The 19,336-nt window shown below is 50.6% G+C and overlaps 2 protein-coding genes and 1 long non-coding RNA gene across 3 annotated transcripts in view; 2 read left to right on the forward strand and 1 right to left on the reverse strand.

The window, feature by feature from the left end:
- Positions 1–212: 212 nt before the first annotated feature.
- LOC120591769 (uncharacterized) lies at positions 213–4,676 on the reverse strand. Its single transcript, XR_005649984.1, has 3 exons — positions 4,126–4,676; positions 934–1,293; positions 213–727 (listed from the first exon to the last, which is right to left on the reverse strand). It is a non-coding gene; the product is annotated as an uncharacterized LOC120591769 (long non-coding RNA).
- A 3,216-nt stretch (positions 4,677–7,892) lies between these two features.
- Positions 7,893–8,515, forward strand: LOC120591767 (60S ribosomal protein L23a-like). Its single transcript, XM_039849464.1, is given in 3 exon segments — positions 7,893–7,985; positions 8,097–8,161; positions 8,163–8,515. Coding segments are annotated over 3 exon segments (468 nt in total). The 3' UTR covers positions 8,473–8,515.
- Positions 8,516–11,954: 3,439 nt separating this feature from the next.
- Positions 11,955–19,336, forward strand: part of EPHB4 (EPH receptor B4) — a 15,582-nt gene continuing 8,200 nt past the window's right edge. Inside the window, exons 1-8 of the mRNA XM_039848932.1 lie at positions 11,955–12,470; positions 15,235–15,305; positions 15,542–15,829; positions 16,515–16,911; positions 17,641–17,796; positions 17,973–18,305; positions 18,633–18,757; positions 19,142–19,307. Coding sequence (XP_039704866.1) covers positions 12,419–12,470; positions 15,235–15,305; positions 15,542–15,829; positions 16,515–16,911; positions 17,641–17,796; positions 17,973–18,305; positions 18,633–18,757; positions 19,142–19,307 — 1,588 coding nt within the window. The 5' untranslated portion in view covers positions 11,955–12,418. The remainder of the gene's footprint in view (positions 12,471–15,234; positions 15,306–15,541; positions 15,830–16,514; positions 16,912–17,640; positions 17,797–17,972; positions 18,306–18,632; positions 18,758–19,141; positions 19,308–19,336) is intronic.

Consider the following 19,336-nt stretch of genomic DNA (forward strand, 5'->3'; position numbering starts at 1 on the left):
GCGCCCGGGGAGGCCCCGCCCCCCCGGGCAAGAGCCGCCAACGCGTCTCAAGCCCCACCTGCTCCGGGGATGCTGCTCAGGTTCTTCTTGGGAGCGCGTCTCCCCCCGAGTGTGGGCCATGGCTCCTACAGAGCCCATCACCCTGGTGCAACATAAGCTCCTGTCGCCCGGGAGGGACCCTACTCCGAGCTCCGAAGCATTCCAGAAGACACACGGCTGAATAGGCCGTGCGATGACAGCAGCCGACAGCCTGCAGGTGGGCGGGTCCGCGACACTTGGCCCAGGTGCGTGGCGAGGAACGCGGAGCCTTGTCAGTCCACGCCTTCTGGGGTCCTACTCCTCTAGCCTCTCGAATCCCCAGAATGTCCGCCGGATTCTGGTCTCATGCCTCACTATCCTCGCCTTCCCCTCGCTCCGGGTCCAGCCCATCGGCTGCGCTTTTTGCTTCCGCCACCGGAGGGAGCCATTGGCCGCTGATCCGGGCGAACCTTGGAGGCGCTGGCCGCCGTGGGTCCTCACCGCCTGCCGCCTGCTTTCGTGCTTCCTCGCCTCCCTGCATGGTGTTTTCCCTCTAGTAGAGGTTACAGCATTTTTGACCCTCCTAGAGTTAAGACCCCTTCTTCACTCTCTTCAGGTACCAGCAACATCAGCACCACCTGGCAATGTTTCCTCATCCTCTCGCATAAGGTTACCATAAGAGTTCACGAATAGGCACTTGAGAACAATGCTGAAATGTTCAATAAGTTATTATTTGCATGTAGTACTACATTAAATATACATAACCACTCTGTGAGGTAGATACTGCTACTATTTCCATTTTTCATTAGGAAATTGAATCTTGGAGAGCTTCGGTAATAAATTTTTAACTTTTATACAGTTCTTTATAGTTACATCATAATTTGAGCTTCAGGAAAAGAACACTGCTTTTCTTACCACCGGTCTTTGGCTGTAGATTATCCACAACATTTCCCTGAGAGAGGAAGGAGTTCAAACCAGCTCAAATGTGGCTTTGCCAGGGAGAGGTTCCACAAGCAGTTAAACTGGCATTTTCAGTGGTCATCTCTGCTGCCCAGGACATGCAGTGTGGCTCCTGGATCTCTCCAACACCACTCCTGTCACAATTTTTGGTGATTTCAATATCCACATCAATGAGACTTCCAACACCTTGGCAAAGCAGATGTTTAAACTCTACTTCTGCATAGATCTCACCCTCCACCCTACCCAGTAGTCATCTCTAAACCTTGTCCTTACCAGTAACTGTAGCCCCCCCCTTTTTGTTCTCTTCCAGTAGGCCTGTTGAGAAAAAAATGAATCAGACACTCGTTAAAACAGTAAGGAAGGGACAATATGGTGACAGCCAGAGGGGAGAGAGTGTTGAGGGGCTAGGAGAAAGGGTGAAGGGTTAAAGAAGTACAAATTAGCAGTTGATAGATGGTCACAGGATGTGAAGCACAGCATAGGGAATGCAGTCAGCATAAATGTAATGGCTAGGTATAGAGCCAGAGGAGAGAAGAGCAATGAGGGGGATCGTTTCATAAACTATATAAATGTCTAACCAATGTCAGTGTACTGTATATTTGAAACTAAAAATAAAATAAATTTTTTAAATTGTATTTTTCAAAATGTCTCAACAAGTAAAAGTGAAGATAAACAATCACAATTCTTGTTGTATTTGAGGAAAAACTGGGAAAGTGAGCTTCCCTTAAAGAATCAATGATTTAATTCTGAATTAGCCTAATTAAGGAGTAGCTAGATTTTCAAAAATGTGTATGCACTTACCTTTTCCACAACATATTTGCAAAAAACAGCATATTCACACTGCAGAGCCATGAAAGCACAATATGGAAGCAGTCTTAAAGGGTACTTAATATGAGGGTCCTGCTCAGCAACATGATCCCTAATAAAAAGTGAGTGTGTGACCCAAACAAGCAAAAAAAAAACCACACGCACACATGGAGATATCATTACCATTTTTTTAAAAAATTCATGTTATATTTTATAAAAATTTTGACACATTGTATTGTCATAAAATAAAAATAATTTTTCTAAAAAAAATGGTAAGGAAGACTTTATTCAAGATTATTGCAATAGATATCAAGACTATCACAACAGGAGACAGAGATGGAGCTCAACCTCCAAATACAACAAAGACAGCCGGGTATTTATACCTAACGAGCAGAATGAAGGGGGTAGTGAATGAGAAATTACTAAGAGGAAATGCCAAGCTTAGGAGGAGTCTAGCTAAGCAGATAGGATTCTTGCTGAAGGCAGGCCAGGGTGATCAGATATCAAGATATCAGATATCTCTCTAAATTGGGCTAGGCAGGCCCAGCAAGGATGGGGACAAAAGTCAAGGCTTAGTCCAGAAAAGAGTTCAGAGGAGCCTGACAGAAATTTGATCAAGAAGAGGGTCTTTGTCATGCTCTGACCCCAACAATTCTCTGGACTCTCAATTCATTGATCCTGACCACTTTCTACTGACCCCCACTCATTTCCCTTCTTGCCCAGCTTAGTTTGCGGTCAATAAAAAGCAGTCCCTTGCTCCTCTCTCACTTTGTTACACCTCCTGGCAAAACCACAGCCCTGTTAAACACAATTTTCTATCCTGAACCTGCCCAAGCAGCTGAATGCGGCTGGAGAAAACACCCAACCATGGCAGCCAATGTCATTTCAAATTCATGACTGTGAACTAAAAGTAGGTCCTTAATGCAGCCCAGCATTCAGACAAGATTTCTCCAGTCCATTTACTCTCCCACACTCCTAGATGACTATTAAATCTTCACCCCTCTCTTCAACCCTCCAGCGCTTCCCCCCTCCCACCAGTTCTCACTCTCAGCTCACTGTATTGCTTGAGAAAACAAGCCAACAGATGAGATCTAAAAGCTCCTATCTACCCATTACATTTTGCTCTGCCCTCCCTCCTGTTACTAGGGATGAAATGATCATGCACCCAGCTAGGTTAATCTGCCACTAGGTCCCGTGTCATCATCTTGTTTTCCCTTTCTATTGGATCATTTCCATTAGAATACAAATATGCTTTTATTTCTTGTCTTAAATTTTTTTTTTTCTTAAATCTACTACAGCCCCCATTATCACTCCATTTCTTTGTTCTTTATAGGAAAACTTCTTATACGAGCTGTCTATACTAGTTGTTTCCAATCTCCTTCTCTGTTTCTTCTAAAACCCACTACATTTGTGCTTTTGCACCTCAGCAAAAGGGAAACTGCTCATCAAGTCACCAGTGACTTCCACTTGGTCAATCTGTGAGGGTTATTGCTAAGTCCTCATTTTACTAAACTGCCAGCATCATTTGACATACCACCTTTTCCTCCAACACTTTCCTCATGTGGCTTCTAAGACACCACACTCTCATGGATTTCCTCCTGCTCATGCCCCTTTGCTGGTTCTTCCTTAACTCCCTTCTTAATTCAGAAGCACCCCTAGGTGTTGTTAGAGGAACAGCCAAGAGGCCGCTGTGGACTGGCGGCTCCACTGAGGACTGGAAGCTCAATCCTCACATTTCTTTTCACCATTTACATTAACTCTTTTGGTGATCTCACCCAATCTCATAATTTTAAACTCCATTTCTCTAATAGTATCTCCAAGGGTATATCTCCGGCCCAGATCTCTACTCTGAACTTCAGACTGCATGTCCAACAATATACTAACATCTCTGCTTGGACGTTGAACAGGCAACTCAAACTTGATATGCCCAAAATCAAACTCCTAACCTTACCCCCACAACCAACTCCTCTTGTGATCCACTTTCTCAGTTGCTTAGGTGAAAAACATTGGGATTATACTTGAATACTCTTTCTTACCTCCAAAATCCAATTCATCGGCAATTCCTTTGCCCCTACTTTTAAAATATAACCTGTATCGAACCACCTCTTACCACCCTAGTCTAAGTCACCATCATCTCTTACCTACATTATTGCACTAGCCCCCTAACTGGTTTCCTACTCTACTCTTGCCCCTGCAGTCTATTCTCACCAGCGCAGTGGAGAGATGCTATTAAAGCAAATATTAGTTCATGATGCTACTCTTTTCAAAACTCTCCAATGGTTTCCCATTTTCCTCAGAGTAAAAGCCAAAGGCCCTTATTCATAGGGTAACCATACTCACCTCTTGATTCACTGACCCTAGTCCTACTACAACAGTTTGTTGCCTTGGCGTATGTATTAACGTTTCCTTTGCTTAGACGTGACCCAGAGTGGTCTAGATATTATATGGCCAACCTACCCTTGAAGCCCTACAGCATCTACATCCATCTCCTACCTCTGCTCATCTGCTCCTGGACTGTTGCCAAGAAAGCTCTGTGGTTCATAGAGCAAGAGCTTCCTTTGTCTTCTAGATTCAAATATTACCTTTAGTGAAATCTTCTCCACCAACCCCATTTAAAATTGAGCCACATTTTCCTTCTCATCCCCTTTCCTATTTTTTTTCCTTAAAGCCTTTAACACTAACATACGTCGTATACTTGTTTATCTTGTTCATTGCCTGCCTCCTTCCAATATAAAGATGAGCTCACGAAATAGGAATTTTTGTTTTCTTCGCTGCTGTAGCTCCCGATTCTTCCAACAGCCCCTGGCACTTAAGTAGCCCTTAACGACCATTCTTTGACTGACTGTAGGAACCCCAGCGGACCTGGGGCTTGCTCCTAACATGACGATAATGACCCCGCCCCACCTACTGGGAAGGGAAGATGGCGGCGCCCGGAAAGGCCTCAGAGAGAGGGCAACCAACGAGAGGGCGCCAGTAGCTCGCTAGAGCGCCCGCTCCGTGCCTGTTCTGCGGTTGCGTCCTGGGAAGGCGCACATTCTGGGTCGGCTAGCTGGTTTTCTTCCCCAACATTTTTTAAAGAAAAAAACAGATAGCCAATCCTCAGGTTGTGTGGTCAGACCTGCCTTGCTGCATCACTACTGATTGGGATCCCCAGTATCCGAGGAGTGTAGGATGAGGTTGTGGGATTCAGTAGCTGGGTTTTTCTCCCCAGGTGTTGGCTCCCAGGTCATATTAGGTGTCTTCCAAGTGTCTGTCCATTCTAGGGATCCCCTAACACAGGTGTCCCCAACCCGCCCACAGACCGGTATGCGGTCTGTGGACTGTTAAGAACCAGGCCGCACAGAAGAAGGTGAGAGGCGGGTGAGTGAGCAAAGCTTCATCTGTATTTGCAGCTGCTCCCCAGTGCTAGCATCACCGCCTCAGCTCCACCTCAGATCATCAGGCATTAGATTTTCATAGGTGCACTGGTCACTGGTGCCAAAAAGGTTGGGGACCGCTGCTAACACACCCCAGCCTGCCCCTCAGGGGGAGGTGGGGGGGTGCCTCACTCCAAGTTCAGGTCCTAAATGCTAATTCCCTGGTGATCCACCCTCCTCTGCTGTGAGCTCCCCAGGACTGAGTCTAATGAGCCCAGACCCCCCTCCCTCAGGCCCCAGGGGCAGATGAGCCCTTAACCACCGCCCCTGCAATTTCCTGCAGACCCAGCAAACAAAAGCCTCGGGAAGAGAGGCGAGGCTGAGCAGGGTGCCCTTCCTGCTGGAACAGCTGATGGAGCAAATTGTGCCTGAGGGAGCAGAGGGGAGGGATGAAATTTCAGGGTTCCTGGAAGACCACGGTGAGGCCAGACTCCTAGATCCCAGGGAGATAGGGAATCCAGAGAAATGGATATGGAGGGCCCAGGCAGGACACATGAGTTTGCTGGGCACTACCAGATGCCTACTGCTTTGGTGGGAGTAATGTCAACCTTAGAGAATGGAGGGGATGGGGAGACATGCGTTCAGGTGAGCTCTCAGGCCCCGAGGCTGGAATGGTGGGGGCTGGGAGATGCCTGAAGCCCTGCGTCATCTCCTCTGGGGCCCAACCTACAACCCCCTGGCCTGATCCGCTACCCTCTGTGCCGGCCCCACCCAAGCCTGGCTTCCTGCTCCTCCCTAGGCACAGAGTTTTCCCTGCCAAGATCCGTGAACCAACCCGGGAGCTTCTTGTCCCTTAAAGACCCTGGTAGCCTAGCCCCCAGCCATTAATAGTCCTTCTTATATTCTCTCCTAGAGGCAAAGCTCCTGCCCCATTCCTGTCAATGACACAATGGTAAGAGAAGGGCCAGGTCCAGCGGGTGGGGAGATGCTGGCATGGGGGGGCGGGGCTTGGCCTCATATCCTGTCAGGCTGCCAAGGGAAGAGAAGAAACAAAAGACTTCCCATTGCTGGGACAATGCAACTCCCACTACATCTCCCCTCCTTCCACCCCTCCACCCCCAACCTCACCCTTTTAGCTCTGGCCCCGAACTCTTTGCTCCCTTTTCTCCACCTCCTTGCCTTCTGGTAGTCTTGGCCTCTGTTGTGAGCTCTGCCCTTCCCCTTCCCTCCCTCCTATCAGCTCCCACTGATGCTTGCTCCTAGTCCTAGCTGTTTCAGTCCCCTGCTATCCCATCAGCGTTCAGGGTTCCTTCCTCTATCCTCAGTGCCAAGATTAGGGGCTGGACGGGCAAGGCTCTAGTGAATGTTAGGGGGCAAATCACACCCCTTTAATGACTAGTGGAAAGAATATGCTCTGCAAGAGAAAGACTCCAAATCAGAGGGAGGGAAATGCCCTCTGCCTGGCCTAAGTGAGAGAAGAAGGAAAAAGCCTTGGAGGTGGAGCTAGAAGGCAGTAATGGGTGCTGAATGCAGTGGAAGAGCACCTCAGTGGAGTCAGGCTGACATGTTGACTATTAGTAAGTGCACTGGACAGGTCACTTAACCTTCTGAGCCTATCTCATCTTTAAAGTGGATGTCATAATAGTGCCCAGCCTGCATCTCTAACAAGGCTCTTATGATGATTTAAATGTTCGCTTTAAAAAAAATAGGGGTGAAATAGTAACGTTTTCCTGTCTTCCCAATCCATAGTCTCCTCCATAATCCCATTCCCATGCCCCACAGCTTCCATCACTATATATGCCCAAAACTCCCAAACCTGCATCTCCAGCCAAAAAGCTGTCTCTAAGCTCCAGACCTGAATGGTACATAGGAATCTCAAAGTCAACATGCCCATCATCTTCCTTTCCTGTGGTCTGTTTCACTAGTTCCTACCTAGCTGCTGGAGTCTGAAACTTGAATCATGCTTGATTTCGGTCTCCCTGACCTCCCCACAGCCAGGTTCCAAGTCCTGCCTACTCTAGCTCCTTAACATCTCTTGAATCTTCCCCCAAGACACCCTGCGCCCCCTACACCCCCCCCACACACACACACGGACGACATGTGTTCGAGCCCTCCCTGTCATTTGGAGAACTGCATTTAGTTTCTCTGCCTTCTGTCTTGATCCTTTTCAACCTATTCTCGTACAAGTGGGATCTTTCTAGACAAATCCACCAATATTGTTTCTTTGCTGAAAACCCTTTGGTGGCTCCCAAGGTATTCAGGACAAGCCCACACTTGGTCTTGCAATGACCAAGGCTGGCCATTGCTCCTCTCCAGATTATCCATTGTCACTGTCTTTGCACAGCACATCCTGGCATTGTTAACTCTGGCAGCTTGGGGACAATCTCACAAATTCATGCTGTGGTATCTGCTCCTCCTTCTGCCTTTAAAGCAACCTTTCGTGCCAGTCTCCTCTAGGACTCATTTAGACAGCATCATCTTCTCCAGAAAGCTCACCTTGATCTTGCAGGCTAGATTCGGTGTGCTTCCTACTTGATCCCATAGGACCCTCTGTATGACACCTTTTATACGCAACACATAGCCTCCTATATTAGCGGTTTCATGGCTAGTTCTAGCCCTGGGATGTCAAGTCCTGGAAGGCAGAGGATGACTTTGTGTCCCCAGTCCAGTCCCAAATATTCAATAAATAATTGCTGAGTAAATTAAAGAATGACTAGTCAATAAAGAATAGTTAATGAGCTTTTCAAGAAGATGGCGCTGAAAGCAAAGAAGGAAGACCTTGCCCCTCCCAAAGCCAAAGCCAAAGCAAAATCTTTGAAAGCAAAGAAAGCTTTCTTTCTGAAAGCCACAAAAAAAAAAAAGAAGAAGGAGGAGGAGGAGGAGAAGAAGGAGAAGGAGAAGGAGAAGGAGAAGGAGAAGAGAAGGAGAAGGAGAAGGAGGAGAAGGAGAAGAAAGAAGAAGAAGAAGAAGAAGAAGAAGATATGCATGTCACCCACCTTCTGAAGGCCCAAGACACTATGGCCAAAGGCAACCCAAATATCTTCGGAAGAGCGCCCCCAAGAAAAACAAGCTTGACCACTGTACTATCATTAAGTTCCTCCTGACTACTGAGTCAGCCATGAAGACGATAGAAGACAATGATATACTTGTGTTCATTGTGGATGTCAAGACCAATAAGCACCAGATCAAACAGGCTGTGAAGGAGCTATACAACGTTGATGTGGCCAAAGTCAACACCCTGATCACACCTGATGGAGAGAAGAAGGCATATGTTCAGCTGGCTCCTGACTATGATGCTTTGGATGTTGCCAAGAAAATTGGGATCATCTAAACTGAGTCCAGCTGGCTAATTCTAAATATAAAAATTTTTCACTGTATGTTTATGTCGAGTTCTGATTGGGTTGCGGGGAGGCCATACTGTGTTGTATACACATTATAGATAATGGTGTTTGGACCAAAAAAAAGAATAGTTAATGAATATTTACTGACTATTTACTATGGACCAGATCTGTACTGGACTTACAGTGTATGTTAAGTATATGTTGCACTGCTTTCGTGAAATTTAGGGCCACGTACAAGTAAATATACAATCACTAATAAATTAATAAAGGTTTTTATGTGCATGTCTATTACAATTTTGTATTTGATTAGTTCAGCAAGATTTGTGGTAATCAGATGAGGTGTGGATTCAGGTTTTGTGAATCTTGAAGTTTATACAATTTGGAGAACACTAATTAAGAAAACAAACAAAATAAGAATACAAAATTAGGTATAAAAATTAATGTTTATTTAGATTGAGAAATCACAAGTTGCAAATGTTAAGGTGACAAATACCATACATGTTATAAAAGTGATTTGTAGTAAATAAGTGCTCAATACACCTCTATAATATTTTCATGTCCTACCTTTTTCTTACATGTCTACTCTTTGACCACCTCTTCATATGATAATTTTGTATTTATATTTTCTATTCTTTCTATATCTCAGTCTTCCCTTTAGTATGGCCAATTGAAATTTTTTTCTTTCATTGTTGAGAGTTTATAAAAGTCTCTTTTGGCTTTACAACTCATTATTTGTAAAGTTAAAACTTCTATCAAATTCCTTTCCTGCAAGAGCTGTAAGATTCCAGGCCATTTCAAATGTTCACAAGTTGTGACTCACTTTAAAAACTGTTTAAATCTACGGCACTCATTAACCAGGGGGGTAGGAGGAGTCAGGCAGGTGAGGGGTACACAAGTGTAAACTTCTGAGCTTCCAGGTAAACTTAACTTTAGACTCAACAGGGTTAGGTGGGCTGAGATATGGGAAGAGGAGTGATAATTTCTACAATTAATGTGAAAAGAGATGATTTGTTGTTTGTTTAGTACATATAGGAAAAGTCCTAACTCCAAGACTGCTCTAAACAACTGTTACGATGTGGATAAGCAAAAAGAAAACCCTGCCAGCAGTTTAGGGGGTGCTCCACATAGGTACTGCCATGGCAATGAGGGATAGCAGCATAGTGATCACGGGCAGGGGACAGGGTGACAGCCAAATATTTGGAGTGGGAGGACGGTGAAATGCCCTAAGTGTTCTTATAATGAGGAAAAGAAGACCTGAGATTTATTTGGGCCAATCCAAATAGTGACGTGGATGCTCACCTGTGTAATGTAATTCAGTAGATACTGCATTGACTTGCCTAGGAAGTGGTCCTGGGTGGTCAGAGGGTATAGGAAATGACCTCACATCTACAGGATAGATAGGTGATTCCTGAGTATTGGAGTGAAAATCTCAGCTATCATCTCCATGGAAAGAAGAAATGGGATTTCCACCAGTTTATAATCTTTGAGGCCAGGAGCCATGTTTTACAAATCTTGCAAACTAGCACAGTGATTACCCAGCACATAGTAGATGCTCAATAAAGGTTTCATTTTATTCACTCTTTTATTAGTATACACTATGTACTAGGAAACGGATTATATGCTGGAAGAGGTGGGGGTGGGATATGTGGACTCAATGATATGGGATCTATTGGGTATTTTCTCACCGAAGATGCTTTCTTCTCTCTAGCTGAGGGTAGTCTGGTCCTCGAGGGTCAGAAATATAGGGTTCAAATCTGCAGTGAGCTATTACACTATTTTACCCCACTGTCTTATCAGTGTCTTATTCCACTCTACCTGATTTCTCTGTGTATCTGGGTCTCTCTCTGCCATTCAGGCCATGTACCCCTCCACCCCATATGATGAATTATGATTCATCTATAATGATGCACCCTCCCCCCATCACCACCACTAAATGAGAAATTCAAGCAGAGCCCAGGAAACAACAGAGATAGTTTTAGAGGAGAGAATCTGAGTGCAAAACAAATGCAGGGAAAGGGAGGTGGGATGTAACCTGGAAGAGAAGCTGAATAAGAGAAGGGAGACGACTCGGATCAGAGAGAGAGGAAGGGTATTCCCAGCCCCTGCCTGGTCTGCCTGGCTCCAGCCAAGTCGGCTGTTTCCTGCCCTCTGTGACCCTCCCACCCCCATCCAGAGCAGAACTCAGGCAGGGCAGCGTGGAAGGGCAGGGGTGTGGGGAGAACCACTTTGTGGCAGGAAGATAAGTGAACAGGGACAAGAGGTCACTGCAGCCTGGCTGTCCTCTCTAGGGGGTTAGAGGCGCTTGGCAGTCCCCCAGGCATCAGGGACTCCTTCCCTCTCCATTGGCTCAACTCCTCCAGACTCTGTCCTCCTCAAATGCTTTGAGTCTCAGCCCTTTCCTCCCAGCTCTTCCACTGGAGGACTCTTGCAGAACCCTCCATTCACCCCATGACCTCCGCTATGTACCCTGACATAGAAGCGGGTTGCTTTCCGGGACCCTCCCTTATAACTGATGGGATGGGAGTGGTTGGTGGTGGTGGTGGTGGCAATCAGAGGAAGGACTCTCCCAGCCATCCCTTGGGCCCCCAGGAGCCAGACAGGAAACAGCCTCAGGAAGAGAGCGGCAGCCTGGGCCCCAGCCCTAGCCGCAGAGGTCAGGGCTGCGGGCGGCGCGGAGCCCTCCTAAACGCGGCAGTGAGAATGAGGACGGTGATTTGGGAATCCATCCGGACTGACTCTCTCTCTCTCTCTCTCTCTCTCTCTCTCTCTCTCTCTCTCTCTCTCTCTCTGACACAACTATCTTTTACTTACCCCTGCTTCCTATACTTTTCTATATTCCCCATCTCAACCCAGTTGTCTCACTCTCTTCCCACATTTTTCAGCGCCAAGCTGCGAACATGGGAGGTCCTCCATACTTAATATTTTGTTGAGTGATTGTGTGAACATTCGCTCTAGGGTTATCTAAGCTGAGATCACTGCCTCGGGGATCGCTTGGTCACCCTCCATCCTCTAAAGCTTCCCCAAAACACTGTCCTCTGCGCCAAGTAGGGGGTCGCACCCAGAAGAATCCAAAGTCCTAAAGAGGATCATGTGCACTTCCATGCGGCCCCCGGCGCTACTGGGTGTGCTTCTCTGCTCCCTAGTGTATGCCGTGTTCGGGCCTGCGCCGGGGATCCCCGCGCCCTGGCCCGGACACCCGCAGTCCTGGCCAGGGCGAACAGCCACTGTGCACGTCTCGGCGGTAGGTGAGTTCCGTGCCTGATGCCTCTCCTTCTCCAAACTTTCTCCTAACTTCCCGACCTCCTCCACTTGGCGCTCAGCTCCGCTTCCCTCATGAATTATTCAGCAGCGCGCACTCCAATCAGCGCGCCCCGACCTCCTGACGGAGCCCAGGCTGGGGGGCGGCTACCACCGCCCCCCGCGCGCCCCTCCCTCTCAGGCCAGGCGCTGCGCAGCCCAGTCCTAGCCCCGCCCAGCCCCAGCCTCCGGCCCAGCTCCGAAGTCTCCCTCCCTCTTGCTCTGTCCCGGCTCCGGCTTCCACCCTCCCCGCCGGAGCAGAGCGCACTCGGACCCGCGGCGCGAGCAGCGCCAGTCCAGGGAGGGGGTGGAGACCGCGCGCGGCAGGCCCACCCCCAGCCGGGGCGAGACCCCGAGGCCCCAGGGGACCCAGACTCCGGCCACGTCTCGCTCTGCGCCCGCCCGACGCGACCCCTGCAAGGACGTCCCCAGTCCTCCCGCCCTCGCGCGCTACTAGGACGCGGGGCCACACCTGAGCACTGCTGCCGGGTGCCGGGCGCGCCCGCATGGGCCGGCGCTGAGGCCCGAACCGAGAGTCCCACGCGGGGAATCGGCGTCTACCCAGTCGGAGGGGTTCAGACCTGGGGGGGCTAGCGCCCCCCAAACTCAGATCGAATCTAACCGGAGCAAGGCGGCGCCATGGAGCTCCGGACTCTTCTCTGCTGGGCTTCGCTCGCAGCCGCTTTAGAAGGTGAGTTTCCTTGGTGGTATCCCGCCGCTCTTGGTCCCCAGAATTGGGCCTCGGAGTGGATGGGCCGACCTCCCTCTACCCTTCCAGCGGCACCCCAGCCCAGAACTTATCGAACCAATAGTGTTAGGCCGGGTGGGGGGGGCGGGGAGGAGGCGGCCCGGCAGGGACTGGAGTTTTCTTTTGTTTGGGAGAGAGATGGAGTCGGGCTCCGTCCCGGGACGTTCCCCTGCCCCAGCTCCCCAAACTCTCACTCCTGACTCCAGACGCCCTCGGCATCCTCTCCTTTTCTCCCTACTCCAATCTTCAAAACGCCAGAGTTTCTGTCCTTCTTCCCATCTCCACCAAACAGAAAAGAGGAAACTTTCTGGAGGAACAACTACAGACGAGGCAGAACTTTGTGCTAGGCCATAAACTGCCCCCACCCCTCATTCCTTAGTACTCACACCTTTATCTTGCAATTCCACACACCTCTGTTAGGATGGCCACCTTGTGTCACTCACATTTCAAATCCCCAGATCTCTTCCAAAGTCACTGCCCCTGCAACAGCGAAGCCCTCTTCCTGATTTCCCCAGGCTGCACCCCAACCCTTTAAATGCTCTTTAGACCCCAGCCCTGCCCAAGTCCGAGACAAACTGGCTTTCCTCCGACCTTACAGGCCAGCAGAAACTGACCTGTGCAGGCCCTGTGCCGCCCTAACTCAGCCTAACACCACCTCCTAGTCTCTAAATTTCTAATTTTTCCATACCCCCGCCAAACGTTCCTTCATCCATTAGTCTCATCCCTCTCCTTACCCCCTAGAGGGGGAACCAAGGGCCCTATAAACCCTCCTCCTAACAGCCCTAATCTCCTTTCAATGAACTGCCTCCTTCCCCCTCTTCACTGCCTGAAATCAAAGGGGTCTCTGGGGAGGGATCTTTGGGGGGCTGCTGAGGAGGAGGAATCAAAGGCAGTTAGAAACCCCTCTCCCCCAGGCTGGGCAGTGCTGCTCCATGCTGGGGATCAAAGGCTGGGTGTGGGGAGAAGGGAGACTGGCCTAGCTCAGAGAAAAAAGGAGAAAGAACTGTAGGAGTGAGAAAGGAAAGCAGAGCCGAGAGAAAACCCACTAGGCCAAAGTGGCGTGAGAGGGAAAGAAATACGCAAAAATGAAGAAGGAATCACTACTTATTCCTGTTAACAAAGTGCTTTCCAAGCCTTACTGAGAGCTTTGTTTTCCACAACCCTGGGAGTGGGAGGAATTGTCCCATTTTACAGATGAGGAGCCTGAGGCTTGGAAGGGTTAAATAATTTATCTAAGGTCATGTGCCCCAGTGAAGGCAAAAGGTAGGAGACAAAAGGGAGGAGAGAGACAGTCAGAAAGAGAAATGGAGGTAGACAGAGCTGGGGAAAGAGGTGAGAGGCAAGGGAGCTGACAGATCAAAGAAAGCTAGAGGAGGAGAGACCAAGATAGGGTGAGAGAAAGTGAGCCGCTCAGCATAGGGGACTGCCCTGAAACAGACAGTGTGTAAATTGGAGACAGGAAAACACTATCCAGGCTGGAACAATGGAGGGTGGAGACGGCAGCCTCTATCCACCCCCTTCCCAGAACCCGGGCATCCTGTCCCCAGCATGCTGGGCTGTCTCCTGCCACCCGTGGGGGCTAGGGCTTCACCTAGGACAGGACAGGCCCCTCCCACCGCACACCTTTGCCTCTATAGACATCACTTGTTCCCCGGGAGGACGCTGCCCCACTCACCTCTCTTTCCTTCTCTTCTGCAGCCCCCACGGGAAGAGGGGGGCCTGGTCCCAGGTATGCTGCTGGCTCACTTAGGGGCCCCCACTCTCTTCCTCCCAGGGCAGGCCTTCAGGCCCTCCACCTTGCCCTGGCCTCCAAGGGGATTCTCCTCTCCCTCCACCCTCCACTGCCAGGGCCTTTGCAGTTTCCTCTAATCCCCCACTTCCTCCTGAGCCTTGCCCTTCCCCTGAGGTCCCTCCCCTAGGCCAAGCAGAGCCAGGTGTGTTCACACACATACACATACACACACACACACACACACACACACACACACACACACACACACACACACACCCCAAAGTCTCCTCCCCTTTTCCTTCCCATAACCAAATCCAGATGTGAGGCCTCTGCTCTCAGGAGCCAGGGCGGGAAGGAACCCAAGTGTCCAGGCCTCCAGCATTTACTCCTCTGACAGCAGTGAGCCCGGGAGGGGTGGGTAGCTGAGAGGGAGGATCAGAATTGAGCCTCAGGAGCTGAGCACCACATTCCAGGATCTGAAGGACCTGAACTGTTGTGTCCCAAAAGGCAAGTGAGGATTTGGAAGAGGAGTAGAGTTGTGGGGAGGGAGGCAAGAACTTCGAGATTGGGGAAGTGGAGTCTGAGCCAGGCCCTGTAGGGAGGAGTGTCTTCATGCCATCAGCCCTTTACTCACCACAGGGTCAGGGTTCTAGTTTAATCCTTTCTAAGCTGTTTGCCTGGCTCCCCCTCTCCTCCAGGGCACATTGATTCACGGAGGCCTTCATCTAGGAGTCCCGAGAGGGCAACTCAAGCCTGCCAGCTGTTAAGGGTGGGGTTGGCATTCAGAAAAAGAGGCGAAAAATGGTGGGAGCTGAGGCCAGGGTTCACTCTCCTTCTCCCCTTTTCTCTGTCTGCTTAACTCCACTTTAGAGCTAAGAGTTCTTCCCTGTCTCTGTTCCTAGGGATCTGGTCTTCCTGATGTCTCCCCCAAGCATTGATTGACTCTGTGTCTATCTGTCTGTCTGTCTGTCTTAGAGACCCTACTAAACACAAAACTGGAAACTGCTGATCTGAAGTGGGTAACATTCCCTCAGGTGGAGGGGCAGGTAAGAGCTGGGCCCAGGAGCTGGGGTTCAGGAGGGAAACTGAGGGAGAAGGGACGAGGGGCACCAGTGCTGAACTGCTTAACTGCCCCTTAGATCACAGCAGTGGGAACAAGTATGCTCTGAGCTCTTGCTCTCAGAAGTCTCCTTCCTTAGTCCCTCCTGTTTTATGACAAATACCCTCCCACTGACCTTCAACCCCTTCAGCAGCCCCCACACTGATCCTCTTCTCCCCACAGTGGGAAGAGCTGAGTGGCCTGGATGAAGAGCAGCACAGTGTTCGGACTTATGAGGTGTGTGACATGCAGCGGGCCCCAGGCCTGGCCCACTGGCTGCGTACAGGCTGGGTCCCGCGGCAAGGCGCTGTCCACGTATACGCCACATTGCGCTTCACCATGCTGGAGTGCCTGTCCCTGCCCCGGGCCGGGCGCTCCTGCAAGGAGACCTTTACGGTCTTTTACTTCGAGAGCGACACTGACACGGCCACAGCCCTCACACCAGCCTGGATGGAGAACCCGTACATCAAGGTACCCAGGCTCCAGGGGCTGGGGCAGTCCTGTGGTCTAGAGGCAATGGAGGTGAACTTCCAAGGGCCAGGGTACTGGATGCTAAAAGCAGGAGCCTCAGGTCTGAGGAAGGAAGAAGGTAGTCTGCTAGGTGGAACAGCAGCATGCAGTTGGGCTGCCCCCCTGGCGCCCAGGGGGAGTCTTCTCCATCACTCTACTCCACTGTACTTGGGCCACCTTACACTTCCTCCTTTCTCCTACTACCATTCACCCTGGAATCCCTTCTCTCTCCCTCTTCTACTACTCTTCTAAGTTCCAGCTGCAAGGTCTCCTCTGGAATGCCTTTACTGAGATGTCCCACCAGTGATAACACTCATCATACTTTATAACTTGTCTGTGTTTTCTTTCATTTCTGTTTCCTTAGCACTGAATTCAGGGCCTGGCATAGAGTAGATATTGATAAATATTTGCAGGACGAGTGAATGAACGGAAAGGGTGTGCAGGGCAGAGGCTAGACACATAGTAGGAGCACAGCAAGTATTCATGGACAATGTTGGAGCTTTCAGGACCAGTGTAGGTGGAGAGAAGGTTCTGGAACAGGAACCCAGGAGGTCAGGGAGAAGGCGAGCTAGGTAGAAGAAGACAGTCTCCTGGGTCCTTAGGGAGTGGAGGACAGCGGCAGTGAGTCTCTTCTCCAACCTGGCAGGTGGACACAGTGGCTGCTGAGCACCTGACCCGAAAGCGCCCTGGGGCTGAGGCAACCGGGAAGGTGAATGTCAAGACTTTGCGCCTGGGCCCACTCACCAAGGCTGGCTTCTACCTGGCTTTCCAGGACCAGGGCGCCTGCATGGCCCTGCTGTCCCTGCACCTCTTCTACAAAAAGTGTGCCCAGCTGACCGTGAACCTCACCCGCTTCCCAGAGACTGTTCCTCGTGAACTTGTGGTACCTGTGGCAGGAAGCTGCGTGGCCGATGCCGTCCCTGCTCCTGGCCCCAGTCCCAGCCTCTACTGCCGGGAGGATGGACAGTGGGCCGAACAGCCAGTAACTGGCTGCAGCTGTACTCCTGGGTTTGAGGCTGCCGAGGGGAATACCAGGTGCCGAGGTGAGGGCTGGCATGTCCCTGATAGAGCATTGGCCATCCATGTCGGAAGGTCCCATACCCTGCTCTTGGACCCACTTCTTAAATTTCTATTTCGAACATTCTTTGCTATTCTGGGCACTCGGTTCCTGGAGCTCTTGCTCCTGTTTTCATCCCTCCTCCCTCTTCCTACCCCCCAGCATGAGTTCTGAGCCCTTCGTCACTTCCACACTCTTCCTCCTAACTACGTCCGCTCTTTTCAGGACACGGGAGACTGCAGGGAGGCAGGACTGTCCTCAGGTGTGGGGGACCTTGTTAGACTTAGAGGACAAAGGCATCAGGGTCTTCATTTTGTCTATTCCTGGGTATTTTCACATTATAATAGATGAAGTAAGAATGTCAAATTGTGTTTGTTCCTCACCATGTCGGTATTATGGTGGCTGTTAGATCAGCTGCTGTATCTTGCTAATAAAGAAATGCATGAGTTTCTATGTCACAAATTTTTCTTCATATTTTAATCTGGTTTCCTTTGTAATCCTGTATGTTTTGTGGTGTGCATTTAAAGTCATTCTGAGCAGGGATCTGTGGGGCAGTGAGGTTCAGGGTTAATCCCTAATCTGGAAGTCTCGTCCTCTTAGAGGTGAGGTTTCTGAGCTCCTTCTGCCCTGTTTTCCCCCCTGTGCACTTCATGCAACCTTAAGAGCAGTTGCTTGTTTTTGATGAATGTTTTGGTGAATGTCTTCTCTTTCTCAGCCTGTGCCCAGGGCACCTTCAAGCCCTTGTCTGGGGAGGGACCCTGCCAGCCATGCCCAGCCAACAGCCACTCTAACACCATAGGCTCGCCTATCTGCCAATGCCGCGTCGGGTATTTCCGGGCCCGCACAGACCCTCGGAGTGCACCCTGCACGAGTAAGTGACCAGTGACCCCTCAGGTGGATCCCCACCTTAGCCCCCATCCTCCCAGGCCTTCTTTCTCTTGACCCTGGCCCGCTGGTGCCCAGCCAAGTCATCGTGGCTGCTTATCTGTCCCACTGCCCACCCCTCGAATCTGCTTAGCCTCTGTCTGACTCCCTGGTCTCCCTCAGCCCCTCCATCAGCTCCGAGAAGCGTAGTTCCCCGCCTGAACGGCTCCTCCCTGCGCCTGGAGTGGAGTGCCCCGCTTGAGTCAGGTGGCCGGGAGGACCTCACCTACGCACTTCGCTGCCGGGAGTGCCGTCCTGGGGGTTCCTGCACACCCTGCGGAGGAGACCTGACTTTCGACCCTGGCCCCCGGGACCTGGTGGAGTCCTGGGTGGCAATTCGTGGGCTTCGTCCTGACTTCACCTATACCTTCGAGGTCACTGCTTTAAATGGGGTATCCTCCTTAGCCAGCGGGCCAGTCTCATTTGAGGCTGTGAATGTCACCACTGACCGTGAAGGTGAGACTGAGGGCTGGGGACAGCCTGTGATCGGATGGGAGAGATGTTGGTGGGAGAGGTCAGTGAGGCCTAACGGAAAATAAAGGCAGAGGCTGTGGAGTGGGGTCCCTAGGAGGTACGGAGAGTCAGGCTTTGGTGGAAAAAGGCAGAAAGATAGTTAAAAAGATTCAAAAGTAGTCTGGAGAGTTGAGGATGGGGCAGAGAGAGCCTGGAGGAATTCTTGAAACAGCTGGAAGACCGAGATAAGTATAGCCAACAGAAGAACTGGGAAAGGTAAGGGACAGACCTGCCATGTGGCAGAGCCCCAACGTGTCCCGTCTCTCTCAGTGCCGCCCCCAGTGTCTGACATCCGGGTGACACGGTCATCACCCAGCAGCTTGAGCCTGGCTTGGGCGGTCCCCCAAGCACACAGTGGAGCAGTGCTGGACTATGAGGTCAAGTACCATGAGAAGGTGAGACCAGGCCCTGTCCCGAGGGTAGGGATGGGCAGTGGGACCTGCCCCCAGGGCAGGACGCCTGAATTGCAGGCACTTGAATTTCAGCTCTGCTACTTAACTAGCTGAGTGACCTTCAACTAGCCCTTTGGCATCTCTGAGCTCAGTATCCTCATCTGTAAAATAGTTGTGATAATGGTGCTAAACCCACAGAATTGCTGCAGGGATTAAATGAGAAAATTAATGCAAAACACTTGACCCAGTGCATGTAAGTGAGCACAAGACCTCACCTGCTACACAGCAGGCCCGAGATGCTAGTGATGGGGGCGGCAGGGAGAGGTGGGAAGAACATCAGAAATTGGGAACCTGAACTTACGTCCAGCCCCTCCTGCTCCTGGACAGGGTGCAGAAGGCCCTAGCAGTGTGCGGTTCCTGAAGACATCAGAAAACCGGGCAGAGCTACGGGGGCTGAAGCGAGGAGCCAGCTACCTGGTCCAGGTGCGGGCGCGCTCTGAGGCTGGCTATGGACCCTTCGGCCAGGAGCATCATAGCCAGACTCAGCTAGATGGTGAGCCTGGGGAGCAGGGCATGGGCGGG

The sequence above is a fragment of the Pteropus medius genome, unplaced genomic scaffold, assembly GCF_902729225.1.
Source record: "Pteropus medius unplaced genomic scaffold, Ma_sr-lr_union100, whole genome shotgun sequence".
Lineage (NCBI taxonomy): Eukaryota > Metazoa > Chordata > Mammalia > Chiroptera > Pteropodidae > Pteropus > Pteropus medius.